Genomic DNA, 27,255 nt, shown 5'->3' with positions numbered 1-27,255 from the left:
CATCTGCAGGCGACTAGAGATTTTCGACAATCTACTCCCCTTTTTAGTTGTGTTCTCTGGTAAACGTAGGGGCCAGAAGGCCACTTCTTCTACTCTTTCTTTTTGGTTGAGATGTGTTATTCGGTAGGCTTATGAGACAGCTGGACAACAGCCTCCTGAGAGAATTACGACTCATTCCACTAGGGCTGTTCCTTCTTCTTGGGCCTTTAAAAATGAGGCTTCTGTGGAAATGATCTACAAGGCGGCCACTCGGTCCTCGTTGCATACTTTTTTCCCTATTTCTACAAAATTAATGTTTTTGCCTCAGTTGAGGCTTCTTTTGGGAGGAAAGTTCAAGCGGTGGTGCCTTCTGTTTAGTTCCACCTGTCTTGTTCTCCCTCCCTTCCATTCTGTGTCATCTAACTTGGGTGTTGGTTCCCACTAGTAATTGAATGGATTTGTGAAATCTCCATGCCATTGGAAAGAAAACAAAATTTATGCTTACCTGATCAATTCTTTTCTTTCCTGGCGTGGAGAGTCCACGACCTGTCCTTAATTTAATTTTAAAGGTACATTATACACTAGATTTTTCATTGCGTAAATGTTTTGTAGATGATCCATTTATATAGTCCATACAGTTTTGTTTGTTTTTTAATGGATAGTTTTGCTTATTTTTAAATAACATTGCTCTGATTTTCAGACTCCTAACAAAGCCCCAACGTTTTAGAATACCGACGTATACCTTGTCCAGCTTGCTTCTGTTTGTGTGAAGTGTCTTTTCATATGCAAAGGGTGGGGGGGGGGGGAGTGTCTGCTATTTCCCACTTGCAGTGGGTGTTCCAGTAACCTTTTAAACAGAGCTAAACTGGAAGCTGCTAAGTAAGTTTTTAAACTGTTTTTTACTGGATTTTTATAACTGTATCTGTGCATATTATTCTTTATAGTAGTGTCTTACATGCAGTTATATGAAAATTAGTGTAATGCCCCTTTAAGGCAGCTTTTGTCAATTTTAAACTTCAGGCACCTCTATACCCTTGTGTTCTCTTCTCTTTCCGTATTCCTTTGACTGAATGACTTGGGGGTTTATGGGAAGTGGGAGTGATACTTAAAGGGACAGTACACATCAATTGTCATATAATATAACATGTAATAGACACTACTATAAAGAATATTATGCACAGATACTGATACAAAAATCCTGTATAAACCCGTTTTAAAAACTTACTTAGAAGCTTCCAGTTTAACTCTGTTTAAAAGGTTACTGGAACACCCACTGCAAGTGGAAAATGGCAGACACTCCCCCCTCCCTATGCATATGAAAAAACCCTTTACACAAACAGAAGCAAGCTGGGGTAGTTATACATCGGTATTCTCCTAAAACTTTGGAGCTTGGTTAAGAGTTTGAAAATCATAACAATGTTATTTAAAAAATAAGCAAAATCATCCATTTAATTAAAAAAAAAAAAAAAAAAAAAAGCTTTATGGGCTATATAAATAGATCATCTACAAAACATTTATGCAAAGAAAAATCTAGTGTATAATGTCCTTTTAACAGCTTTGCTGGGGTGTTCTTTGCCGCCTCCTGGTGGCCAGAAGTTTAATTCTCATTAGTAATTGAACGGATTTGTGGACTCTCCATGCCAGGAAAAAAAATAATTTATCAGTTAGAGACACTAAACCCAATTTTTTTCTTTTGTGATTCAGATAGAGCATGCAATTTTAAGCAACTTTAGAATTTACTCCTATTATCAATTTTTCTTGGTTCCCTTGTTATCTTTATTTGAAAAAGAAGGCATCTAAGCTAAGGAGCCAGGCACGATTTGGTTCAGACTCTGGACAGCACTTGTTTATTGGTGGGTGAATTTATCCACCAATCAGCAAGAACAACCGAGGTTGTTCAGCAAAAATGGGCCGGCATCTAAAGTTACATTCTTGCTTTTCAAATAAAGATACCAAGAGAATGAAGAACATTTGATAAAAGGAGTAAATTAGAAATTTGCTTAAAATTGCTTCTCTATCTGCATCACAAAAGAAAACATTTGGGTTCAGTATCCCTTTAAGCATAAATTTAGTTTTTCTTTCGGTGAGATAAAACAGCAAGACTTTTTACTTTTCTTTCTTTAGTATATTTCATTTTTTTAAACTACATTGTACATTAAATAAGACTTTTGTACTATGTGTTTAATAGGTTTTCTGCGTTCTTTAAATAAGATTTGTACTGCGTAATTTAAAGGGTTCTGAAACCCCATAATTTGCTTTTGTGATTCAGATAGAGGAAACTATTTTAAACAATGTTTTAATTTACTTTTTTTTAATCAAATTTTGCTTCATTCCTATGGTGAAGAGATATGTAGGTAGGTGTCTGGAGCATTACATGGCAGGAAATTACATTCCTTCTAAACTGCTGCCATTTACTGCTTAAAGTTAATGTAAATTGATGCTAAAGTGCCTGGTTTTTAAAAATCTGATTTAAAAACAGGGGCACTTTAATTCATCAACATTTACATTTCACTCGTGTTGTGAAAACACTTACCTTTTAATCTTGACAGCAGCTCCAGCTTCCTGCGGCCGTCGCAAAGCCTCTTCCTGGGTCTAAAATGAGGAATCCGGCTTCCTCCAATCACGGCGTTGAACCAGACACTGATTACCCCAGGGGGGGGAAGCCGTGATCGAAGGATGACCAATCCATCATTTCAGACGTCAAAAATGGCTTGCGACGACCGGGGAAGCTGGAGCGGCTGTCAAGTTTAAAAGGTAAGTATATTTTCACAACACGAGTGAAATGTAACTTTTGATGAATTAGTGCCCCTGTCTTTAATCGAATTTTTAAAAACCGGGCACTTTAGCATCAAATTTTACATTCACTTTAAGACACGTGCACACTCTTGAGCTTATGTCCCTACTTATCAACAAGAGATACCAAGAGAATGAAGAAAATTCTATAATAAAAGTAAATGTGAATGTCGTTTAATATTGCATGCTCTATCTGAGTCTGAAATTTTCATGTCCAGTTTAAATTTTTATTTTGCTGTGTATGTTACTTTGTACAATTAATTACAATTTTTAATGTGTACTTTGATTTTTATGTTGTACATTCAATCTGCTTTATAATACTGCATTTTATAGTGACCATTTATTGTATGTGTCGCTCCTTTACATACATAAATGTAGGGGTATGCCCCTTAGTGGGATACACAACCTAACTGTATCTTGCCTTCACCATGTAGTGCAGTTCTTCTTCAGATTACAGCCCTGATGGTTCTTGGGTTGGATGTCCCTTTTGTGGAATGCATGTTAGAGTTGCATGAGTCCATACTGTGCAACCACAATAGCAAAACAATTGCTGTAACTAGGTATTTGGCTTAATCTAGTAGCTTTTACCACCAAAGGAAGGTAGGTGGACCCAAAACCCGTTAATTTTCAAGCGGGGGGGAAAATTTTTCCCCTCCTGTTGGCTTCCACTTTTGCAGTCACTTTTAGTTTCTTTGACATCTATTATAATATATGTTGATGCTAGGCGACTGGAAGTTTCTACTTATTTTTTTAAATGCTGGGGTGATCCCATATATATATTGTCCTTTTGTAGCGCTATTTATGGAGCAGACTTTTTCATTCTGCGTTTTTCTTTCCAGTTGCCACATATTCTGTTTACTTAGCAGTGTCTTGTCTTATTAGATCCACTTAACAGTAGGTGTTTAATCTATTCAAGCTATGATAGCAACCAAGGAACTCCAAGTTAGCAAACCACATAACTTTTCTTACCAACATAAACGCATAACCACTGTGAAAAACTTGATTTAATAATGTAAATAATTTGTAAATATATAAATTTGTAAGTTTGTCTTTTTTTTTTTTTTCTCTCGCTCGCGCTCTCTCTCTGTCCCTTTCAGTTGTTTTCTATAACATAAATATAGAAAGAGGGAGCGCCAACTATAGGTTTAAGTATCAGAATAACAGAATAATATTATTCTGTTATTCTGATACTTAAGTTTAGCCTATAGCTGGCGCTCCCTCTTTCTATATTTATATTCATTTTTTTGTTTTTAGGGGTCTCACTTTGGGAGCTTGTATCTGTTTGGGTGTTGGCGCTGTATATGCACTTTTAAACACTGTTTTCTATAACATGTAGCACCAGGTGTTTGTCTATTTTGTTTGCTTTCTTACACACATATATACACACACACACATATACTGTATGTATGTGTATATATATATATATATATATATATATATATATATATATATATATATATATATATATATATAAAATCATACTCTAATTAAAAGTCAGGAAAAAGTAAGAAGAATCCAAGAAATAGATAGAATTGGGATAAAGTAAGGGGATAGAGAGAAGACAACCTTGTCCAGCACTAAATCATTAACCCTTAGTTACCAATACACATTTAAGGTTAAATTTGAATAAAAAATGGTAATAGTCAGTGGATTGCTACAAACTAAATTCCAATTTAATGCTAAATGCGAAAAATTAATTAACAAAAAACAGCAGCAGTGAGTTAATGTCATATAACACAGGTTATTATCGCAAGGGGCCCTTTGAATTATGCCATCTAAAAATTAGGCAAAATAAGTCCCAAAGATATTGGAGTCCAGAATTGAACTATAGATATAATGGGGATCCCCTTTGTAAAACAGTGGAAATCGAATAAAGCACAATCCCTCCTGGGGAATATCTTCCTGTCAAAGTCACAAGTATAATATTGCTGTATGACCGAGTAGTAATTATTTGTCAAATCATTCTATTGATTATCTGTGTGGTGCTGTTAATTTAAAATAAAATAAAAAAAATATATATATTATATTTTACTTTGGTGTTTTAAGAAGGTGCATTGTTTGAGTGAAATCCATAACATTGTCTAGCAGAATTCGTAGAAACTGCTTTAAGACATTTTAGATTTTTATAGCTTTTAATTATTTGTTTAATTTATTTAGGTTTAAACCTTTCTGAAGAACAACTTTCATGCTTGTCACCTAAAGATGCACATCCAGATGATCCAAGGGTGTTGCACAATAGGAGGAGGAGAAGCTCTGGATGTTCTCCTTACCAAGACTACAAGAGGAAAAAAAATAGGACATTTAAACATGAAAAGGAAGACCGCAAAGACCACTTATCAGCGCTCTCAAGGGAACATAATTTGTTTGAAACCAAACACTGTGAAAATGGTGTAATTGAGAACACTGTTCTAGAAGTCTATGGTATCTTCTCTGAACGTCTTTATGAAGTTTTAAGACAAAAAGAAATAACCTATATGGGTAATTCAGTAACACCACTGCTTTCATCTAATCAAAGGGTGGCAAGACTTTCAGATTGGTTATATACACAGACATCTGATATCTCTATTAATCGCTATGTAGAGGATTTGCATGACAGGTTGGAAAGCATTGTTACTGCTTCTGTAAATTCTAGTGGTGTAGATAAACCAGTTAATGATACATTTCCTGAAAACGAAGATGATGAACGCTTGCTATCAATTCGGGAAATGACAAGTGTTCCTTCATATACTGAAATTAATGAAACGCACGCACAAAGGAATATTCCAAGCAATCGGAATCTTCAAGAGTGTGAAGGACAGTCTTCTTTAGCCGACTATGCGCATGTGGAAGAAAGCAGGAACAATCGGGAAAGTTCTCCGCTACGTTCAACATTTAGTTCATCACCAAGAACTCCTGAAAAAAACACATCTAGTTTGCCAGAGTTTAATTCTGCTACACAAACTGCACTGACTGACTTGATAAACCAGATGCATCCTGAAGTATTTAACAACCTAATGAAAATTTTTACCCATGTAAATAAGAATATAGTCAAATTTTATATTCATTCAGAAGAGGAAAATGTGACCTGTGGAGAAATTAAGGTAAGAATATACATATACAAAAGCCAATAGTATATGTTGTTTGACCAGCATCACACCCAAAAAGTCCCTTGAGATGCTAACTTAAGGGACAGTCTAGTCAAAATTTAAACTTTCATGATTCAGCTAGGGCATGCAATTTTTAAACAAGTTTCCAATTTACGTTTATCATCAAATTTGCTTTGTTCTGTTTGGCGGGATCAGACTGATACTTCAGGAAAGTTTTCCTTTGTGAAAAGCACACTGGTCTAAAAGAGGCTGATGAGCTGTTTGTTTGTTCCTGGTAGAGCGCTTCTCTCTTTGTATGCAAATTAATATGACCCTGGGGTAGTCTCCCTATGGGTGATGGGGGAAACCAGACGTGGACTCCTTGCCCAGTGTGCTTGGAGAAATGTGGCTGCACCTCACTGACGAGGCCCCTAGGAGGCCGAAACGATCGTCTTGGGTTGTCTTGTTCCTTGTTCAGAGGAGAATTGCCTGGTATTTTGGGGCTGGACTGACCTTAATTGGCGGGATCAGACTGATATACTTCAGGAAAGTTTTCCTTTGTGAAAAGCACACTGATCTAAAAGAGGCTGCTTCCGGGTGGTAAATCGCCATAGAACTAGCTGATGAGCTGTTGTTCGTTCCTGGTAGAGCGCTTCTCTCTTTGTATACATGTTGAAAATTAAATCTAGGTTGGCTCATGTGCTAATTTCCTTAAAGGCCGCCTCTTATCTCCGTGGATTTTGACTGTTTTTACAGCTAGACAGTGCTAGTTCATGTGTGACATAAATAACATTGTGCTCACACACGTGGAGTTACCTAATAGTCAGCACTGATTGGATAAAATTCAAGTCTGTCAAAAGAACTGAAATAAGGGGCAAGTCTGCAGAGGCTTAGATACAAGGTAATCACAGAGGTAAAAACTATATTAATCTAACTGTTGGTGCAAAATTGGGAATTGAGTAATAAAGGGATTATCTTTTTAAGCAATAAAAATTCTGGAGTAGACTCTCCCTTTAATTGAAGAAATGATTGTTTGAAATGTGTTTTTTTTTTTTTTTTTATTAAATAGTTTTTATTGAGGTAAATCACAAGGCATACAGCTTATGCATCATAACAAAGTGAATAACAGTATAACACAGTACATAAACTACATAACATGGGGCGTATTACCGCCTCAATTGGTACACGTACCTCGTTTTTACAGAGGCCGTCAGTTAGGATCTTGCTAAACAATATGGAGCCTAGTGGCTCTTTTTAGTGAATATACAACTGGGATGGCTTTTGGGTTAGCATATAGGATTGTTAGGACTATGTAGTAGGGGAATATTGCAGGCACAGTGAGGATGTACATGTATGGGGGTTTAGGTCATTGCACCACGTATCTTGTGGGGGTCAAGAGAGGTTATAGTAATGCCGTCACTAGCTCCCTTGAGTGTCCCGTATCCGGCTTCCTCGTATAGCAGAATGTGGGGGAATGGCTGTAAAGGTATGGTGGTAGTGTCAGATGTCAGATAGTCTAGTTGCGTACATTATGGGACATAAGAGTGTCCCATGGTTTTGAAATGTGTTTTTAAGGTTACACTAATCCACTAATCCAAATGTGATTAGTTTCATATTTTGGACCTTTGAGCAATCATACTTTCTTGTTCAGTTTGGTGTGTATCTAGGAAGGTTCAGGAGTAGGTATGCACATAAATGCCTCCTTTTTTTGAAATACATTTTTTTATTGATCACACTCCTCCATCAATAACATAAAAAAAGAATGAAAAAGTACAGACTTTCAATCATTAGAGAACATCAGATCTTAGGGAGCAATAATCACATTTCAATAAGAATGTCTTTCAATAGCGCTTCTGATTTCAAAAAGTCTCTTCTTTACTTGAAAATACACCTAATTTGCTATATAAAGCTACTTCAGAGGCCAGAAAACAGGTTTCAAGATGTTTGTTTTGATGAGATTAGTCCCTTTCACTGTGTGCAGTTTGTTGTACAATTTCAAACAGGAGTGTGTAGTTTAACCATAAACACATGGATCCCCCAAACATTTTCTCAATGGAGCCCATCATATATTATTTGCTTGGGGAGCATGTAATATGCAGGAGGCATAGTCTACGTAGATTCCCAACCCTAATAACAGTAACTTATAACTAAAACTATGTAAACAAAAAAAAAAAAACCAATAATCAATGCACGATTTCAACATACACCTTAACATTTCAGCGTTGTATTTTGTAATTTTAAGATTTCAATAAATTGTTTGCTCATCTTGTCTCGCTCCTAAGTTTAGCAGCTAGCTCTATTCCTCACCACCTCTACTCTCCCCCCGAACACTACCTCTCACTTCTCTCCGCTCCACCTCCCCTTCAGCTACCACCGAAGTCAGGCTGTTCTCCCCTGCCAGCATCCAATAAAACCAGATTTTCTGAAATTGGGCCTCTGTGTCTTGAATTTGTGCTGCTGATTCATACATCGAGTACACCAATTTAATTCTAGCTGTTACCTCTGACCACGACGGTACCTCCGTCTTCCAGTATTTGGCGATCACTATCCTGGTTGTGGTGCACAGTATTCTAATAAACGTATTAATGTGTTTGTTCAGTCTAGGAATGTGCTCATGCAGCAGAGCCTGAGCGGGGGTGAGATTAATCTGCTCGCCCAACACTCTTTCCAGTAGTGAAGACAACTCTTGCCATACCTGATATACTTTGGGACATTCCCACCACATGTGCAGATATGAACCTACCTCTCTGCATCCTCTGTAACAGAATTTAGTACTCCCTTTTCCCATATGGGCTGTCTTAGTTGGGGTTAGGTACCACCTGAAAGACGTCTTTAATGCATTTTCTCTCAAATCAGCACCAATGAGGCCCTTACAGGTGTGGTGTAATATCTCTTGCCATCTATCCCTTTCTAATTCTTTATCTATATCTACTTCCCAGTTTGTCATTAATGTTGTTTTAGAATCACTTTTAGATTCCTGGATTGAAATGTATAACCTAGATATTGCTCTCTTGGGTCGAGTGGACGTCGTGCAGAGGTGTTCAAGCTCAGATAGCTTAGTGTGTGTCGGGGATTTGTCCATGTATGTACGTGCAGTTGATATTACTTGGAGGTATAAAAACCATGGCAATGGAAGAGGCTCAAGTTTTTGCTGAAGTTGGGTGAAAGTCAACAGAGTACCCTGGGAATATATGTCTGCTACCCTATATAGCCCCTTGTTTTCCCACTTTCTAATGTGATATTTAAATTCTTCATTAACAATATATTTCAAGGGTAGTACCTTTGAGCGCAAGGGGAGAATTCTTTCCGTATTTCGTGAGGTTAGCCACTGTCGTCTAGAGAGTAGTGTGATTTTGTTTTGGTATATGGCGTGTCCACTAGGCAGCTCCCTACACCAAAGGATGCCGTCCGGAGTCTCCTGTCCCATCATCTCTGCCTCTAAAAGAGGCCATATTATGTCCTCCTGTCTCCTGCTTAAGAGGGAATCTTGGGCCAGTCTTGCTGCCCTATAATAATCAAGTAGATTGGGGACGCCTATCCCTCCTAGTTGCCTGTGTTTGTTTAAGATAGTGTGGGGAATTCTTGGGTGCTTATTATCTCTTAGGAAGTTATGTATGTCTCTCTGAAGGCTAGCTATTTCTGCAGTATTAATTTTGATCGGGAGCACCCTGAATAAGTATAATATTCTAGGCAAAATCGTCATTTTTATCGCAGATAGTCTCCCATACCAAGAAAAACCCATTTTCTTCCATTTTCCCAGATCAGATCTAATCATTTTAAATAAAGGGGTATAGTTTGCTACGTAAAGCTTCGAGGAGTGTGGCATTAATTTAATGCCTAAATATTTCAACCCATCTGGAGCCCAATTAAAGTCAAAGTTAGCCTCTATCAATTTGATAGTATGTTTAGGGATAGAAAGAGGAAGCGCCTCACATTTGTCTATATTAATTTTGTATCCCGATATTTGAGAAAACCGCTGTATTGCTTGATATACATATGGTAATGAATGTAGGGGTTTAGAAATAGTCAGCAGCACATCATCCGCAAATAAGGTGATTTTATGATGGAATTTTCCTATCTCTAGGCCGGTTATATCAGGGCAGTTGCGTACATATGCTGCCAATGGTTCAATGCATATGGCAAAGATCAGGGGTGAGAGCGGACAACCTTGTCTAGTGCCATTAAGTATTTGGAAGTTGTCTGATTGGTGCCCTATCGCCCGAACAAACGCCGTGGGCCTGGAATATAACCCTTGAATTGCTTTCAGGAAATTGCCCTCAAACCCCAGGCGTGACAAAAGATCTATCATGTATGTCCAGTCGACCCTATCAAATGCCTTCTCCGCATCCAGTGAGAGGACCAGAGAAGGCATTTTTCTATCTCGCAAAAAATCTATTATCGATACCATTCTGCGAATATTATCAGGGGCTTCCCTATCTTTAATGAATCCCACTTGGTCCGGGTGAATAATACTGGGTAGAATATGTTTAAGTCGGTTGGCCAGGATTTTTGTCACTATCTTAACATCTTGATTGATGAGGGAGATGGGCCTATAGCTGCTACATAAGTTAAGATTTTTTCCCTGTTTTGGTATAACTACAATTTTAGCTCTGAGGAGTTCTTCTGGTATTTGTCCCCCTTTCATAATGTGATTTGCAAACGTTATCAGATGCGGCACTAGATCTTCCCTAAACACCTTGTAGTACTCCCCCGGGAATCCATCAGGTCCCGGGGCCTTCCCAGGCTTAAGATCTTTTATAGCTGCTATCACTTCAGCCCTCGTGATCTCAGCATTCAGATGAGTTCTGTCTTCTTCAGTTATCATTGGCAAGTTCGCCTCGCTCACAAAAGAGTTAAAAGCCTCCTTCGTCTCTGGGTTATGTTGCACTTTCGTGCCATCATATAACATCTGGTAGAACTTGGCAAACGTGTCAACAATGTCTTGTGGGTGAGTGGTAGTCTGGCCAGTCGGTGTCTGGATGCATGGAATAGAAAGGGATTGGTAGCTATCTCTAAGTTTTTTTGCTAAATATTTGTCAGGTTTATTGGCAAAAATAAAATAATTCGTTTTCAGTCTATGTGCAGCTTTTATGGAGTGCTCGTTCAATATAGATTGAAGGGTTTGCCTTTTTTCAACTAGCTTAGTAAGTGTGGCTCTAGAGTGGGTCGATTTATGCAACGTTTCTAATGTGGCAATTTCAGTGTTCAGTTGGTTAATAAGATCATTTTTCTTTTTTTTATATAGTGTCTTTTCTTTGATTAGGACCCCTCTGATCACCGCCTTATGTGCTGCCCAGGGCATAGCCACGTTTTCTGTGGTCCCAACATTAATTTTCCAGTACTCTTGTATGCTATGTAAAATCCTGCTCTTAACGGGTGGATATTTGGTGCTTGATGCATCGTATGTCCATGTCCTAGTTCTCTTGGGGTCTGTTAGGTTTCCCAAAGTAAGCACAGTCAGAGAATGGTCTGACCAGACACATGGATGAATATCTAAGGAGTGTATTGCTGGCTGTAATATTTGACTAGTAAATACGTAGTCTATTTTTGAGTAGCTGTCGTGCGGTGCAGAGTAAAAAGTAGTGTCTCCCACCCCTTCATGCAATATCTGCCAAGTGTCTTGTAGTGTATGTTGAGCCAGGGCGTCTAGAATGTGTTTAGCAGTATTTCTCTGTCTCTGTTTTTTCTTGGATTGTTGGGTACTTGTTTGTCTAGTCAGTGATTGCAGGTCAATGTTAAAGTCCCCCGCCAGAATTATTCTTAATCTAGACCAGTCAGTCAACAAATTCGAAATAACAGCGAAGAATTTATCTTGTTGTTCATTTGGGGCGTATATGTTGCATAGAAGAATCTCTGTATTCCCCAAACACCCAAAGACCAAAAGGTATCTACCTTCCTTATCCGAAATAGTCTCTCTATGTGTAAAGGGCAATGATGAGTGTATTAAGATAGAGACCCCTCTTTTCTTGGAGTCTAAGGCAGAGTGATACTGCTTTGAGTAGTCTCTTGCCCAATATTTTGGGATAGTGTTTTTCAGGAAATGTGTCTCCTGAAGATAAATAACGTTGGCCCTCAGTCGTCTATAGTGTGACATGGCTGTCCTCCTTTTGACATCAGTGTTTAGACCTCTCGCATTATGCGAGATCAAAACTATCTTAGGGACAGTCATCACAAGTATTGTACCAACATTTCCTCTCAATCCTACCTATGGCATCAGGGACCCCGGACAGCATATCTCCCTCTAAACCTCGGAATCTAAATTTGTACCTTGAAAGTAGAAGCCTGTAAACTTCTCTTTTCCTCCTCTGCCTCCCTAACTGTTTCTTTTTGGCCCTATAGCTCTGTAGAGCATTTCCACAAGATGAGCATAGTAATTTTGTACAACAATGTGTGCATTGAGGTATTAACAGTGTAAACAGACAAATATAATAACACAACAGTAAATAACAACTAAACAATTGAGTGCAATTATGTCGAAACCAGCACATGAAATTTGTACTATGCAATTCCAACATGGAATTTCAGCTTTGCATCACTTACAATAAGTGAGGAGTCCCAGTCCCCATCTGTGAATTCAAGGTTTATTCAGCTTTCTGGCCACAGCTAGTAGCCTCTAGGTCCAAGGGCAGACCACAGAATGTGAGAAAAAGGGTAGGTGTTCTCATCCGAGACATTCACTAATTACCTGGATGTCTCATGCTTTAGACTTCTTTTTACTTGTCACCCTCTTCCATTTTGATCTTTGGGGTTTTGCCTTCAGTGACGACACAGCAGGAGAAGCAGATGTCGAATCCTCCCTTGAGATGTCTGGAGGTTCCAAGTCCAGGAGCTTACAGATTTCCGGGATCTCATCAGTGGTTTTAATAGTAAGCATTTTGCCATTTCGCATCACTTGCAGCGCGAAAGGAAATCCCCATCTGTAGGGGATATTGTTCTTCCTTAGCAGAAGAGTGAGAGGTTTTAGCGCATATCTTCTCTGTAATGTTTTAATGCAAAGGTCTTGGAAAAACTGGACAATGTTGCCCTGGAACTTGAATGTGGGGTTGTTTCTTGCAGCCAATAGAATCCTTTCTCTATCAGGGAACCGTAGAAGCTTAATTATGACGTCCCTTGGTGGTTGGTCTGGTTTGGGTTTTGCTTTGAGGGCCCTATGCGCTCTTTCTATTGGGCACTCAGAGTCCGTCGGTCCTCCCAATATAGCATGGAATAATTGCTGGAGATAACTGTGTAGATCTTCTGCTCCAACGGACTCAGGGATGCCTTTGAGTCTAATGTTAGAGCGTCTGCTTCGATTCTCCAGATCTTCAATTTTTTCTTCTAGATCTTGTATGTGTTGATTGTGGGAGTCAAGAGTCTGTGAGACTGTTGTAATTTCCTCTCCCATTTCCTCTGTGACTGTTTCCAAGGAATCTACTCGAGATCCCAACTCTAGTATTTCTGTTTTGATATCCGTAAGACTATTAGTGACTGTATTTTGGAAGCTGTCCATCTTTTCCCACAGTTTCTCAAAGTTAGAAGCTATGTCCTGTTTGGACACCAGACCCTGCAGGTCTGCCTTAGTAACGGGAGTGTGTTCTGCAGATTCCTCCTCATTTTCAGAATCCATATCTTCCTCAACTTCCGTCTGGGCGGTTTCCTGAGATTTGGTGATTTTGGAGGCTTTAAAAAAGGTGTCTACTGATAAGGGTTTTAGACCCTTGTCTCCCTTAGGTCCTTTTCTTGTAGCCATAGTGTGTATAGTGATAGATCAGCTGTTTGTAACTACTTTTATTTTTGCGGTTTTTTAAGTGTTCAACAGGTACCTCCAACTTTCTTTTTTCTTACTTTGGAGAAGTTCCAGTTTCCCTAAACCTCTACTGGATAGTGGGGTGTGCTAAATTGCTTCTGCGCCCTCTCTATCTCCTCTCACTCTCACCAGAGATATTTAGTAGATAATGGGTGTCATGCCCCTCACAACTTGTATGAGCATTTCTGCAAATATATCTTCTTTATGGTAGAAATGTGTGAAAAGCGATGACGCTGCAAGTGATGCAATAATGGGTATAGAGTTAGTTATAGTTATCCATGTCGAATTGTCCTAGCACAGTATGCCTTTGACAGCTACATCCTCTTTATTAACTTTCTTTAGATCTTTGTCACGCACTCAGAAGAAGAGCTGAGATGGTTTTTAGACGTTCTCTCTCCCCCAGGGGAGCTGTCCTCACTGGACGTAGTCGGGAAAGGGAGTTGGGATATGACCCGCTGATTTTTCAGTCAGCAGGAAATGGAGGGGAGAGAGAACCATTCAGCAGCCTACACACACAAAAAAATATAAAATAGAAAGCAGAGAGATAGTTGCTACAGATGACTCTCCTTTCCTGATTATTGCATCCTTTCTCCCCCTCTCTGCTGTATCGCCAGCTTATTGCAGCAAATTAAATATTTTCATCATGGGTAGTTCATTGCCCTGCAAGCTGCAATTTATGGTATGAGAGGCTTGTATAGCACCTTGTTTGCAGGCTCAATATCCTTAGTATATAGTGTACTAGGGGTGTGCAGAAATATCAGTGCAAGCCAATAAGCTTATGCAAAGCCAGCTGTGTTTCTTGGGTGTTAAGAATAAAGAGGGTTCACTTTTAACTTGTCATATATCTTTTTTTCCTATTGTATTGAGAGTCCACTGTATGTTGCACGACTCTGCTTGGGTCACTGTGAGAATGGGTGAGAGGCAGCAATGCTGTGTGTATAGCCCAGTGCTGCGTGTATAGCGGTAAAATAATTCCTAACTTGCTGCAGGAAAGTTCTGAGGTGGCTTAGATAGAGATTATGAGAGTTTCTTAGATATATATGAGTGAGAGTATCCCTGTTCAGGAGCTCTGTTTAAAAGTTGGGCTCAGACAGAGAAGGGACTTAGCTGCACAAACCAGCGTGTATTGCTGGGAGCTGGGAACACGCTAGCAAGGAATCCAAAAATGGCGTCTTCGCGCCTTAGTGCAGAAGGAACTCTGTATCAGCGTGGTGAGGATAAATGTCTTTACTTTGGGTGCGCTGTATCTCTATGCCTGTGTAACTGTTTAACTATTTGATTGTGGGCTGCCCCTTCCCCAGCCAGTAGACACCCGGCAGGTACTCACTCTCACAGTAGCCCTCTAAGCCTCAGTGGTGTGTCGCCATTTTAATCCCTCGGGTGTCTCAAACTGCAGCCACTGTGTGTCCGGCACTGCTCCGGAGCGGATCCCCGGCCCTCCGGAGCACGATGTAGCGTGGTGCTGCAGCTGTTGGGTAAGTGGATCGCTGGTAAGGTCTGGCGCTAGAGCTCCGGATCACTTGCTGTCCTCACCTCTTCAGTGTCCGGAGTAGCCCACAGCAAAGCATCAAGTGACCCCAGGTATGGTCCACTAAGATAGGCAATTAAGGAGATGACAGATTGCCTCTTAGAAAGTAAAAAGCCCCGCTTTAACTAAATATAAATAGCTTAATTTCTGTAAATTTGGAGGAGCTCTGTATAATGGCGACTGCTATGTGCAGTAGTAGGCTCCGCCTCCCTCATAAATGCCTCCTTTTAATGGCTCACCCAATGTGTTCATCTAGGTCCTAGTAGTGCATTGCTGCTCTTTCAAAAAAAAGATGCCAAGAGAATGTAGCAAATTTTGTTTTAGAAGTTAAATCAAATGACTTTTAAAATTTGTATGTTCTGTCTGAAGCATGAAGAAAATGTTGGGTTTCATGTTACTTTTAAGTCTTTAATAGATTTTTTTTTCTGCTTATAATTAGGACCTTCCATTACATTATACTTAAAAGGTCTAGTTAAAATTAAACTTTCATGATTCAGATAGAGCAGCAATTTTAAGCAACGTTCTAATTTACTCCTATTATCAATTTTTCTTCGTTCTCTTGGTATCTTTATTTGAAAAAGCAAGAATGTAAGCTTGGGGGCTGCCCATTTTTGGTTCAGAACTTGGGTAGCGCTTGCTGATTGGTGTCTTAATGTAGCATGCTCTATCTTAATTATGAAACTTTAATTTTAACTAGCTATCCCTGTAAGGTAGTTTAGCCCTGATTCAGCTTAGTTGCTTAGTAATAATTTAACAGGTATTTAAACAGGCATCTCTTCCTTTATTTTCTTTATCTAATATATAAATATATATTTATGTTTTTACAATTATATTAACACCTAAACTACCTAGTATGCTCACTGCTATTGCAAAGAATGGTTTTCCTATCATGATTGTGATAATCCACATTTTAACAGCAAGTGGCTGCTAAAAAGTTTAGGGGAGAGGGGAAAGCTCACATAACTTCCCTAAAAGTAATCTTGGAATGTCAAGTTTAATGGTCCTTTAAAAATGTAATGTTGTGAATGTTTGGAAATCCATATTTGATATGCATAATGATAACTTTGTGCTTAAATAATCCCAGGAATATCTTCAGAAGTTGGGTAATGCAGAATGTCACCCGCAAACCTTTTTGGAATCAAGAGAGCTTGCTGATAAACTTCTAATTATTATTCAGAATGAAGATATTGCACACTGTATTCACAGGGTGAGTTTTAAAAGTTTAGAAACCAACCAGATTTAATTTTTTTTGTCTTATTCTAACAAATTCAAAACTGAAATAAGATTTTTTTCTTCTGTTAAGTGTGATCAGTCCACGGGTCATCATTACTTCTGGGATATTACTCCTCCCCAACAGGAAGTGCAAGAGGATTCACCCAGCAGAGCTGCATATAGCTCCTCCCCTCTACGTCACTCCCAGTCATTCTCTTGCACCCAACGACTAGATAGGATGTGTGAGAGGACTATGGTGATTATACTTAGTTTTATATCTTCAATCAAAAGTTTGTTATTTTAAAATAGCACCGGAGTGTGTTATTACCTCTCTGGCAGAGTTTGAAGAAGAATCTACCAGAGTTTTGCTATGATTTTAGCCGGAGTAGTTAAGATCATATTGCTGTTCTCGGCCATCTGAGGAGTGAGGTAAACTTCAGATCAGGGGACAGCGGGCAGATGAATCTGCATAGAGGTATGTAGCAGTTTTTATTTTCTGACAATGGAATTGATGAGAAAATCCTGCCATACCGATATAATGTCATGTATGTATACTTTACACTTCAGTATTCTGGGGAATGGTACTTCACTAGAATTACACTGTAAGAAATACATAAAGCTGTTTAATAACTAGAGATTATGTTTAACGTTTTTGCTGGAATGTAAAATCGTTTTCATTTGCTGAGGTACTGTGTGAATAAATGTTTGGGCACTATTTTTCCACTTGGCAGTTGCTTAATCTGTTTTTCTGACAGTTTCTGTTCTCCCTCACTGCTGTGTGTGAGGGGGAGGGGCCGTTTTTTGGCGCTTTTACTATGCATCAAATATTTCAGTCAGCAACTCATTGTATTCCCTGCATGATCCGGTTCATCTCTACAGAGCTCAGGGGTCTTCAAAACTTATTTTGAGGGAGGTAATTTCTCTCAGCAGAGCTGTGAGAATTATAGTTTGACTGAGATAAAAAACGTTTATTCTGTAATTTGTTTCCTGCTTTCAGAATTTGTTATCTTTGCTAATGGGATTAAACCTTTGCTAAAGTTGTGTTGTTTACAAGGATTGAGGCTATAACTGTTTCAATTTATTAATTTTCAACTGTCATAGATCTTCTGTGCTTCTTAAAGGCACAGTACGTTTTAATATTATTCTAATTGAATTGTATTTCCAAGTTGCAAGTTTATTTGCTAGTGTGTTAAACATGTCTGATTCAGAGGATGATACCTGTGTCATTTGTTGCAATGCCAAAGTGGAGCCCAATAGAAATTTATGTACTAACTGTATTGATGCTACTTTAAATAAAAGTCAATCTGTACAAATTGAACAAATTTCACCAAACAACGAGGGGAGAGTTATGCCGACTAACTCGCCTCACGTGTCAGTACCTACATCTCCCGCTCAGAGGGAGGTGCGTGATATTGTACATCTGGGCGGCCATTACAAATCACATTACAGGATATGGCTACTGTTATGACTGAGGTTTTGGCTAAATTACCAGAACTAAGAGGTAAGCGTGATCACTCTGGGGTGAGAACAGAGTGCGCTGATAATATTAGGGCCATGTCAGACACTGCGTCACAGGTGGCAGAACATGAGGACGGAGAACTTCATTCTGTGGGTGACGGTTCTGATCCAAACAGACTGGATTCAGATATTTCAAATTTTAAATTTAAACTGGAAAACCTCCGTGTATTACTAGGGGAGGTGTTAGCGGCTCTGAATGATTGTAACACAGTTGCAATACCAGAGAAAATGTGTAGGTTGGATAAATATTTTGCGGTACCGACGAGTACTGAGGTTTTTCCTATACCTAAGAGACTTACTGAAATTGTTACTAAGGAGTGGGATAGACCCGGTGTGCCGTTCTCACCCCCTCCGATATTTAGAAAAATGTTTCCAATAGACGCCACCACAAGGGACTTATGGCAAACGGTCCCTAAGGTGGAGGGAGCAGTTTCTACCTTAGCTAAGCGTACCACTATCCCGGTGGAGGATAGCTGTGCTTTTTCAGATCCAATGGATAAAAAGTTAGAGGGTTACCTTAAGAAAATGTTTGTTCAACAAGGTTTTATATTGCAACCCCTTGCATGCATTGCGCCGATCACGGCTGCAGCGGCATTCTGGATTGAGTCTCTGGAAGAGAACATTGGTTCAGCTACTCTGGACGACATTACGGACAGGCTTAGAGTCCTTAAACTATCTAATTCATTCATTTCGGAGGCCGTAGTACATCTTACTAAACTTACGGCGAAGAATTCAGGATTCGCCATTCAGGCACGCAGGGCGCTGTGGCTAAAATCCTGGTCAGCTGATGTTACTTCTAAGTCTAAATTGCTTAATATACCTTTCAAAGGGCAGACCTTATTCGGGCCCGGGTTGAAAGAGATTATCGCTGACATTACAGGAGGTAAAGGCCATGCCCTGCCTCAGGACAAAGCCAAGACTAGACAGTCTAATTTTCGTTCCTTTCGTAATTTCAAAGCAGGAGCAGCATCAACTTCCTCTGCACCAAAACAGGAAGGAGCTGTTGCTCGCTACAGACAAGGCTGGAAACCTAACCAGTCCTGGAACAAGGGCAAGCAGACTAGGAAACCTGCTGCTGCCCCTAAAACAGCATGAATTGAGGGCCCCCGATCCGGGATCGGATCTAGTGGGGGGCAGACTTTCTCTCTTCGCCCAGGCTTGGGCAAGAGATGTTCAGGATCCCTGGGCGCTAGAGATAATATCTCAGGGATACCTTCTGGACTTCAAATACTCTCCTCCAAGAGAGAGATTTCATCTGTCAAGATTGTCAACAATCCAGACAAAGAAAGAGGCGTTTCTACGCTGCGTACAAGAGCTCTTGTTAATGGGAGTAATCCATCCAGTTCCACGATCGGAACAGGGACAGGGGTTTTACTCAAATCTGTTTGTGGTTCCCAAAAAAGAGGGAACTTTCAGACCAATCCTGGACTTAAAGATCCTAAACAAATTCCTAAGAGTTCCATCGTTCAAGATGGAGACTATTCGGACAATTTTACCTATGATCCAAGAGGGTCAATACATGACCACTGTGGATTTAAAAGATGCTTACCTTCACATACCGATTCACAAAGATCATTATCGGTACCTAAGGTTTGCCTTCCTAGACAGGCATTACCAGTTTGTGGCTCTTCCATTCGGATTGGCTACAGCTCCAAGAATCTTCACAAAGGTTCTGGGTGCTCTTCTGGCGGTACTAAGACCGCGGGGAATCTCGGTAGCTCCATACCTAGACGACATTCTGATACAAGCTTCAAGCTTTCAAACTGCCAAGTCTCATACAGAGTTAGTGCTGGCATTTCTAAGGTCACATGGATGGAAGGTGAACGAAAAGAAAAGTTCACTCGTTCCACTCACAAGAGTTCCCTTCCTGGGGACTCTTATAGATTCTGTAGAAATGAAGATTTACCTGACAGAGGACAGGCTAACAAGACTTCAAAGTGCTTGCCGCACCCTTCATTCCATTCAACACCCGTCAGTGGCTCAATGCATGGAGGTAATCGGCTTAATGGTAGCGGCAATGGACATAGTACCCTTTGCACGCTTACACCTCAGACCACTGCAACTGTGCATGCTAAGTCAGTGGAATGGTGATTACTCAGACTTATCCCCTTCTCTGAATCTGGATCAAGAGACCAGAAATTCTCTTCTATGGTGGCTTTCTCGGCCACATCTGTCCAGGGGGATGCCATTCAGCAGACCAGACTGGACAATTGTAACAACAGACGCCAGCCTTCTAGGTTGGGGTGCCGTCTGGAATTCTCTGAAGGCTCAGGGACAATGGAGTCAGGAGGAGAGTCTCCTGCCAATAAACATTCTGGAATTGAGAGCAGTTCTCAATGCCCTCCTGGCTTGGCCCCAGTTGACAACTCGGGGGTTCATCAGGTTTCAGTCGGACAACATCACGACTGTAGCTTACATCAACCATCAGGGAGGGACAAGAAGCTCCCTAGCTATGATGGAAGTATCAAAGATAATTTGCTGGGCAGAGTCTCACTCTTGCCACCTGTCAGCAATCCACATCCCGGGAGTGGAGAACTGGGAGGCGGATTTCTTAAGTCGTCAGACTTTTCATCCGGGGGAGTGGGAACTTCATCCGGAGGTCTTTGCCCAAATACTTCGACGTTGGGGCAAACCAGAGATAGATCTCATGGCGTCTCGACAGAACGCCAAGCTTCCTCGTTACGGGTCCAGATCCAGGGATCCAGGAGCAGTCCTGATAGATGCTCTGACAGCACCTTGGGACTTCAGGATGGCTTACGTGTTTCCACCCTTCCCGTTGCTTCCTCGATTGATTGCCAGAATCAAACAAGAGAGAGCATCAGTGATTCTAATAGCACCTGCGTGGCCACGCAGGACTTGGTATGCAGACCTGGTGGACATGTCATCCTGTCCACCTTGGTCTCTACCTCTGAAACAGGACCTTCTGATACAGGGTCCCTTCAAACATCAAAATCTAACTTCTCTGAAGCTGACTGCTTGGAAATTGAACGCTTGATTTTATCAAGACGTGGATTTTCTGAGTCAGTTATTGATACCTTAATACAGGCTAGGAAACCTGTTACCAGAAAGATTTACCATAAGATATGGCGTAAATACCTATATTGGTGTGAATCCAAAGGTTACTCTTGGAGTAAGGTTAGGATTCCTAGGATATTGTCTTTTCTACAAGAAGGTTTAGAAAAGGGTTTATCTGCTAGTTCATTAAAGGGACAGATCTCAGCTCTGTCCATTCTGTTACACAAACGTCTGTCAGAAGTTCCTGACGTCCAGGCTTTTTGTCAGGCTTTGGCCAGAATTAAGCCTGTGTTTAAAACTGTTGCTCCACCATGGAGTTTAAACCTTGTTCTTAATGTTTTACAGGGCGTTCCGTTTGAACCCCTTCATTCCATTGATATAAAGTTGTTATCTTGGAAAGTTCTATTTTTAATGGCTATTTCCTCGGCTCGAAGAGTCTCTGAATTATCAGCCTTACATTGTGATTCTCCTTATTTGATTTTTCATTCGGATAAGGTAGTCCTGCGTACTAAACCTGGGTTCTTACCTAAGGTAGTTACTAACAGGAATATCAATCAAGAGATTGTTGTTCCTTCTTTATGCCCAAATCCTTCTTCAAAGAAGGAACGTCTACTGCACAACCTGGATGTAGTCCGTGCTCTAAAATTTTACTTACAGGCAACTAAGGAATTTCGACAAACGTCTTCTCTGTTTGTCATTTACTCTGGGCAGAGGAGAGGTCAAAAAGCTTCCGCTACCTCTCTTTCTTTTTGGCTTCGTAGCATAATTCGTTTAGCTTATGAGACTGCTGGACAGCAGCCTCCTGAAAGAATTACAGCTCATTCTACTAGAGCTGTGGCTTCCACTTGGGCCTTCAAGAATGAGGCCTCTGTTGAACAGATTTGCAAGGCTGCAACTTGGTCTTCGCTTCATACTTTTTCCAAATTTTACAAATTTGACACTTTTGCTTCATCGGAGGCTATTTTTGGGAGAAAGGTTCTTCAGGCAGTGGTTCCTTCTGTATAAAGAGCCTGCCTATCCCTCCCGTCATCCGTGTACTTTTGCTTTGGTATTGGTATCCCAGAAGTAATGCTGACCCGTGGACTGATCACACTTAACAGAAGAAAACATAATTTATGCTTACCTGATAAATTCCTTTCTTCTGTAGTGTGATCAGTCCACGGCCCGCCCTGTTTTTAAGGCAGGTAAATATTTTTTAATTTATACTCCAGTCACCACTTCACCCTTGGCTTTTCCTTTCTCGTTGGTCCTTGGTCGAATGACTGGGAGTGACGTAGAGGGGAGGAGCTATATGCAGCTCTGCTGGGTGAATCCTCTTGCACTTCCTGTTGGGGAGGAGTAATATCCCAGAAGTAATGATGACCCGTGGACTGATCACACTACAGAAGAAAGGAATTTATCAGGTAAGCATAAATTATGTTTTTGTTTTTTTTTTCCTTAAAATGTTTTATTTCTCTTGTAAGATGTATCGAGTCCACGGATTCATCCATACTTGTGGGATATTCTCCTTCCCTACAGGAAGTGGCAGAGAGAGCACCCACAGCAGAGCTGTCTATATAGCTCCTCCCTTAGCTCCACCCCCCAGTCATTCTCTCTGCCTGCTTAACTGCTAGGAAGGGCAAAGTGAGTGTGGTGACAAAAATGTTAGTTTTTATTTTCTCAAGCAAAAGTTTATTTTAAATGGTACCGGTGTGTACTATTTACTCTCTGGCAGAAAAGGAATGAAGATTTCTGCAAGGAGGATGATGATCTTAGCATTTTGTAACTAAGATCCACTGCTGAAGGACTGAAGAGTACAGGAAAACTTCAGTTGGGGGAACAGTTCGCAGGCTAAACTGCATTAAGGTATGTTCAGTCTATTTTTTTCTAGACAGACTGTGTTATTTCTAGAAAAGGCTGGCAATATCCCCATGAGGGAAAGGTAAGCTGTATTCAGTAAAAGAGGAATCCAAGCTTGCATAAAGGGCTCATAGTTGCTGGTGACACTAATAGGAAAAAACGTTTTGGTTTAGTTACAAATAAAACATTTTTTGAGGGACTTTAAGGGGTCTTTGTGGCTTGTTTAAGGGTTATTAACCCACATGGCTTGAAGGGGTAGCTCCCGATCCAGGATCGGATCTAGTAGGGGGCAGACTCTCTCTCTTTGCTCAGGCTTGGGCAAGAGATGTTCACGTTTCCTGGGCTTTAGAAATTGTGTCCCAAGGATATCTTCTGGACTTCAAAGACTCCCCCCCAAAGGGGAGATTTCACATTTCTCAATTGTCTGCAAACCAGACAAAGAGAGAGGCGTTCTTACGCTGTGTAGATGACCTACATACCATGGGAGTGATTCGCCCAGTTCCAAGAGCGGAACAAGGGCTAGGTTTTTACTCTAACTTGTTTGTGGTTCCCAAAAAAGAGGGAACTTTCAGACCAATCTTGGATCTCAAAATTCTAAACAAATTCCTCAGAGTACCATCTTTCAAGATGGAGACTATTCGGACTATTCTTCCTCTGATCCAGGAGGGTCAATATATGACTACCGTGGACTTAAAGGATGCGTATCTACACATCCCTATTCACAGAGATCATCATCAATTCCTCAGATTCGCCTTTCTGGACAGGCATTACCAGTTTGTGGCCCTTCCCTTTGGGTTGGCCATGGCTGACAGAATTTTCACAATGGTGCTAGGGTCCCTTTTGGCGGTTCTAAGACCGCGGGGTATAGCAGTAGCGCCTTATGTAGACGACCTCTTAATTCAGGCGTCGACTTTCCAGCTAGCCAAGTCTCACACGGACATCGTGTTGGCTTTTCTGAGATCTCACGGGTGGAAGGTGAACATAAAAAAAGAGTTCTCTCGTCCCTCTCACAAGAGTTTCCTTCCTAGGGACTCTGATAGACTCAGTAGAAATGAAAATATTTCTGACGGAGGTCAGAAAATCAAAACTTTTAATCACTTGCCGAGCTCTTCATTCCATTCCTCGGCCATCAGTGGCTCAGTGTATGGAGGTAATTGGACTTATGGTAGCGGCAATGGACATAGTTCCTTATGCCCGCCTACACCTCAGACCACTGCAACTATGCATGCTCAAACAGTGGAATGGGGATTATGCAGATTTATCTCCTCAACTGCATCTGGACCAAGGGACCAGAGATTCTCTTCTCTGGTGGTTGTCTCAGGACCACCTGTCTTAGGGAATATGTTTCCGCAGGCCAGAGTGGCTCATAGTAACAACAGATGCCAGCCTGCTAGGCTGGGGTGCAGTCTGGAAATCCCTGAAAGCACAGGGCTTATGGTCTCGGGAGGAATCTCTCCTCCCGATAAACATTCTAGTACTGAGAGCGATATTCAATGCGCTTCAGGCGTGGCCTCAGCTAGCTGCGGCCAAATTCATCAGATTTCAGTCGGACAACATCACGACTGTAGCCTATATCAATCATCAAGGAGGAACACGGAGTTCTCTAGCGATGATGGAGGTAACCAAAATTATCCGATGGGCGGAGGATCACTCTTGCCATCTCTCAGGAATCCATATCCCAGGGGTAGAGAACTGGGAGGCGGATTTCCTAAGTCGTCAGACTTTTCATCCGGGGGATTGGGAGCTCCATCCGGAGGTATTTGCCCAGCTGACTCGGCTATGGGGCCCACCAGAATTGGATATGATGGCGTCCCACCAGAATTGGATCTGATGGCGTCCCGACAGAACGCCAAACTTCCGCGTTACGGGTCCAGGTCCCGGGATCCCCAGGCGGTACTGCTAGATGCTCTAGCAGTGCCCTGGTCCTTCAATCTGGCTTATGTATTTCCACTGTTTCCTCTCATCCCACGTCTGGTTGCCAGAATCAAGCAGGAGAGAGCTTCGGTGATTCTGATGGCGCCTGCGTGGCCACGCAGGACTTGGTATGCAGACCTGGTGGACATGTCATCTGTTCCACCGTGGACTCTGCCAATGTGGCAGGACCTTCTAATCCAAGGTCCGTTCAAGCATCCAAATCTAATTTCTCTGCGTCTGACTGCTTGGAGATTGAATGCCTGATTCTATCAAAGCGTGGAGTCGGTCATTGATACCCTGATTCAGGCTAGAAAGCCTGTCACCAGGAAAATCTATCATAAGATTTGGCGCAAATAACTTTGTTGGTGTGAATCCAAGGGTTACTCATGGAGTAAGATTAGGATTCCTAAAATTTTGTCTTTTCTCCAAGAAGGATTGGAGAAGGGATTATCAGCTAGTTCCTTAAAGGGACAAATATCTGTTTTGTCTATTCTTTTACACAAACGTCTGGCAGATGTCCCAGACGTTCAAGCGTTTAGTCAGGCCTTGGTCAGGATCAAGCCTGTATTTAAACCTGTTGCTCCGCCATGGAGCCTAAACTTGGTTCTTAAAGTTCTTCAAGGGGTTCCGTTTGAACCTATGCATTCCATAGATATTAAGCTTCTATCTTGGAAAGTTTTGTTTTTAGTAGCTATCTCTTCGGCTCGAAGAGTTTGAGTTATCTGCTTTACAGTGTGACTCACCTTATCTTATTTTCCATGCAGATAAGGTGGTTTTACGTACCAAACCTGGATTCCTTCCTAAGGTTGTTTCTAATAGGATTATCAATCAGGAGATTGTTGTTCCTTCTCTGTGTCCTAATCCTTCTTCAAAGAAGAAACGTCTGTTGCACAATCTTGATGTGGTTCGTGCTTTAAAGTTCTACTTACAAGCAACCAAAGATTTCAGTCAAACATCTTCATTGTTTGTTGTCTATTCTGGTAAGCGGAGAGGTCAAAAGGCTTCGGCTACCTTTTTCTTTTTGGCTGCAAAGCTTCATCCGTATGGCTTATGAGACTGCTGGCCAGAAGCCTCCTGAAAGAATTACTGCTCATTCTACTAGAGCAGTGGCTTCCACATGGGCTTTTAAAAATGAGGCTTCTGTTGAACAGATTTGTAAGGCGGCGACTTGGTCTTCGCTTCATACTTTTTTCAAATTTTCCAAATTAGATTCTTTGGCTTCTTCGGAGGCTATTTTTGGGAGAAAGGTTCTACAAGCAGTGGTGCCTTAAGTTTAAGGAACCTGTCTTGTCCCTCCCTTCATCCGTGTCCTAAAGCTTTGGTATTTGTATCCCACAAGTATGGATGAATCCGTGGACTCGATACATATTACAAGAGAAAACAGAATTTATGCTTACCTGATAAATTTCTTTCTCTTGTGATGTATCGAGTCCACGGCCCGCCCTGTATTTAAGACAGGTAGTATATTTTTATTTAAAAAACTTCAGTCACCACTGCACCCTATAGTTTCTCCTTTTTCTTCCTAGCCTTCAGTCGAATGACTGGGGGGTGGAGCTAAGGAAGGAGCTATATAGACAGCTCTGCTGTGGGTGCTCTCTCTGCCACTTCCTGTAGGGAAGGAGAATATCCCACAAGTATGGATGAATCCGTGGACTCGATACATCACAAGAGAGAAATTTATCAGGTAAGCATAAATTCTGTTTTTTAGTTTGTTAGCATGCTTCTTTAAATAGTGTTGCTATAAGTAATTTAAAATGTTTCTGTGGCTAAACCTAATAGAATTACAAAAGTAAATAAATAAATCAAACCTATTTTCTTCTTAAATGGTAAGAGTCCACAGCTTCATTCATTACTTTTGCGAAACAAGAACCTGGCCACCAGGAGGAGGCAAAGACAACCCAGCCAAAGGCTTAAATACTCCTCCCACTCCCCTCATCCCCCAATCATTCTTTGCTTTTCGTCCCAGGAGGATGGCAGAAAAGTATCAGAATTTTTAATTTCTCCTGTTAAGTGTAGTCAGTCCACGGGTCATCCATTACTTATGGGATTATATCTCCTCCCTAACAGGAAGTGCAAGAGGATCACCCAAGCAGAGCTGCTATATAGCTCCTCCCCTCTACGTCATACCCAGTCATTCTCTTGCACCTAACTAATAGATAGGACGTGTGAGAGGACTGTGGTTATTAAAATTAGTTTCTCCAACATAGGTGTGTCCGGTCCACGGCGTCATCCTTACTTGTGGGATATTCTCCTCCCCAACAGGAAATGGCAAAGAGCCCAGCAAAGCTGGTCACATGATCCCTCCTAGGCTCCGCCTACCCCAGTCATTCTCTTTGCCGTTGTACAGGCAACATCTCCACGGAGATGGCTTAGAGTTTTTTAGTGTTTAACTAGTAGCACCTTGGACCTTCAAACTAGCTTATGTATTCCCGCCGTTTCCTCTCATCCCCAGGCTGGTAGCCAGGATCAATCAGGAGAGGGCGTCGGTGATCTTGATAGCTCCTGCGTGGCCACGCAGGACTTGGTATGCAGATCTGGTGAATATGTCATCGGCTCCACCATGGAAGCTACCTTTGAGACGAGACCTTCTTGTTCAAGGTCCGTTC

The 27,255-nt window shown here is 41.0% G+C and overlaps 1 protein-coding gene across 1 annotated transcript in view; it reads left to right on the top strand.

The window, feature by feature from the left end:
- TASOR (transcription activation suppressor) overlaps positions 1–27,255 on the top strand; it is a gene marked incomplete in the record, with an annotated part of 188,224 nt that overhangs the window by 119,848 nt on the left and 41,121 nt on the right. Inside the window, 2 exon segments of the mRNA XM_053720850.1 lie at positions 4,930–5,852; positions 16,236–16,358. Of these exon segments, the coding sequence (XP_053576825.1) occupies positions 4,930–5,852; positions 16,236–16,358 (1,046 nt within the window).

The sequence above is a fragment of the Bombina bombina genome, chromosome 7 (assembly GCF_027579735.1).
Source record: "Bombina bombina isolate aBomBom1 chromosome 7, aBomBom1.pri, whole genome shotgun sequence".
NCBI classification, from domain to species: domain Eukaryota; kingdom Metazoa; phylum Chordata; class Amphibia; order Anura; family Bombinatoridae; genus Bombina; species Bombina bombina.
This window is presented reverse-complemented; position numbering and strand designations above follow the sequence as displayed.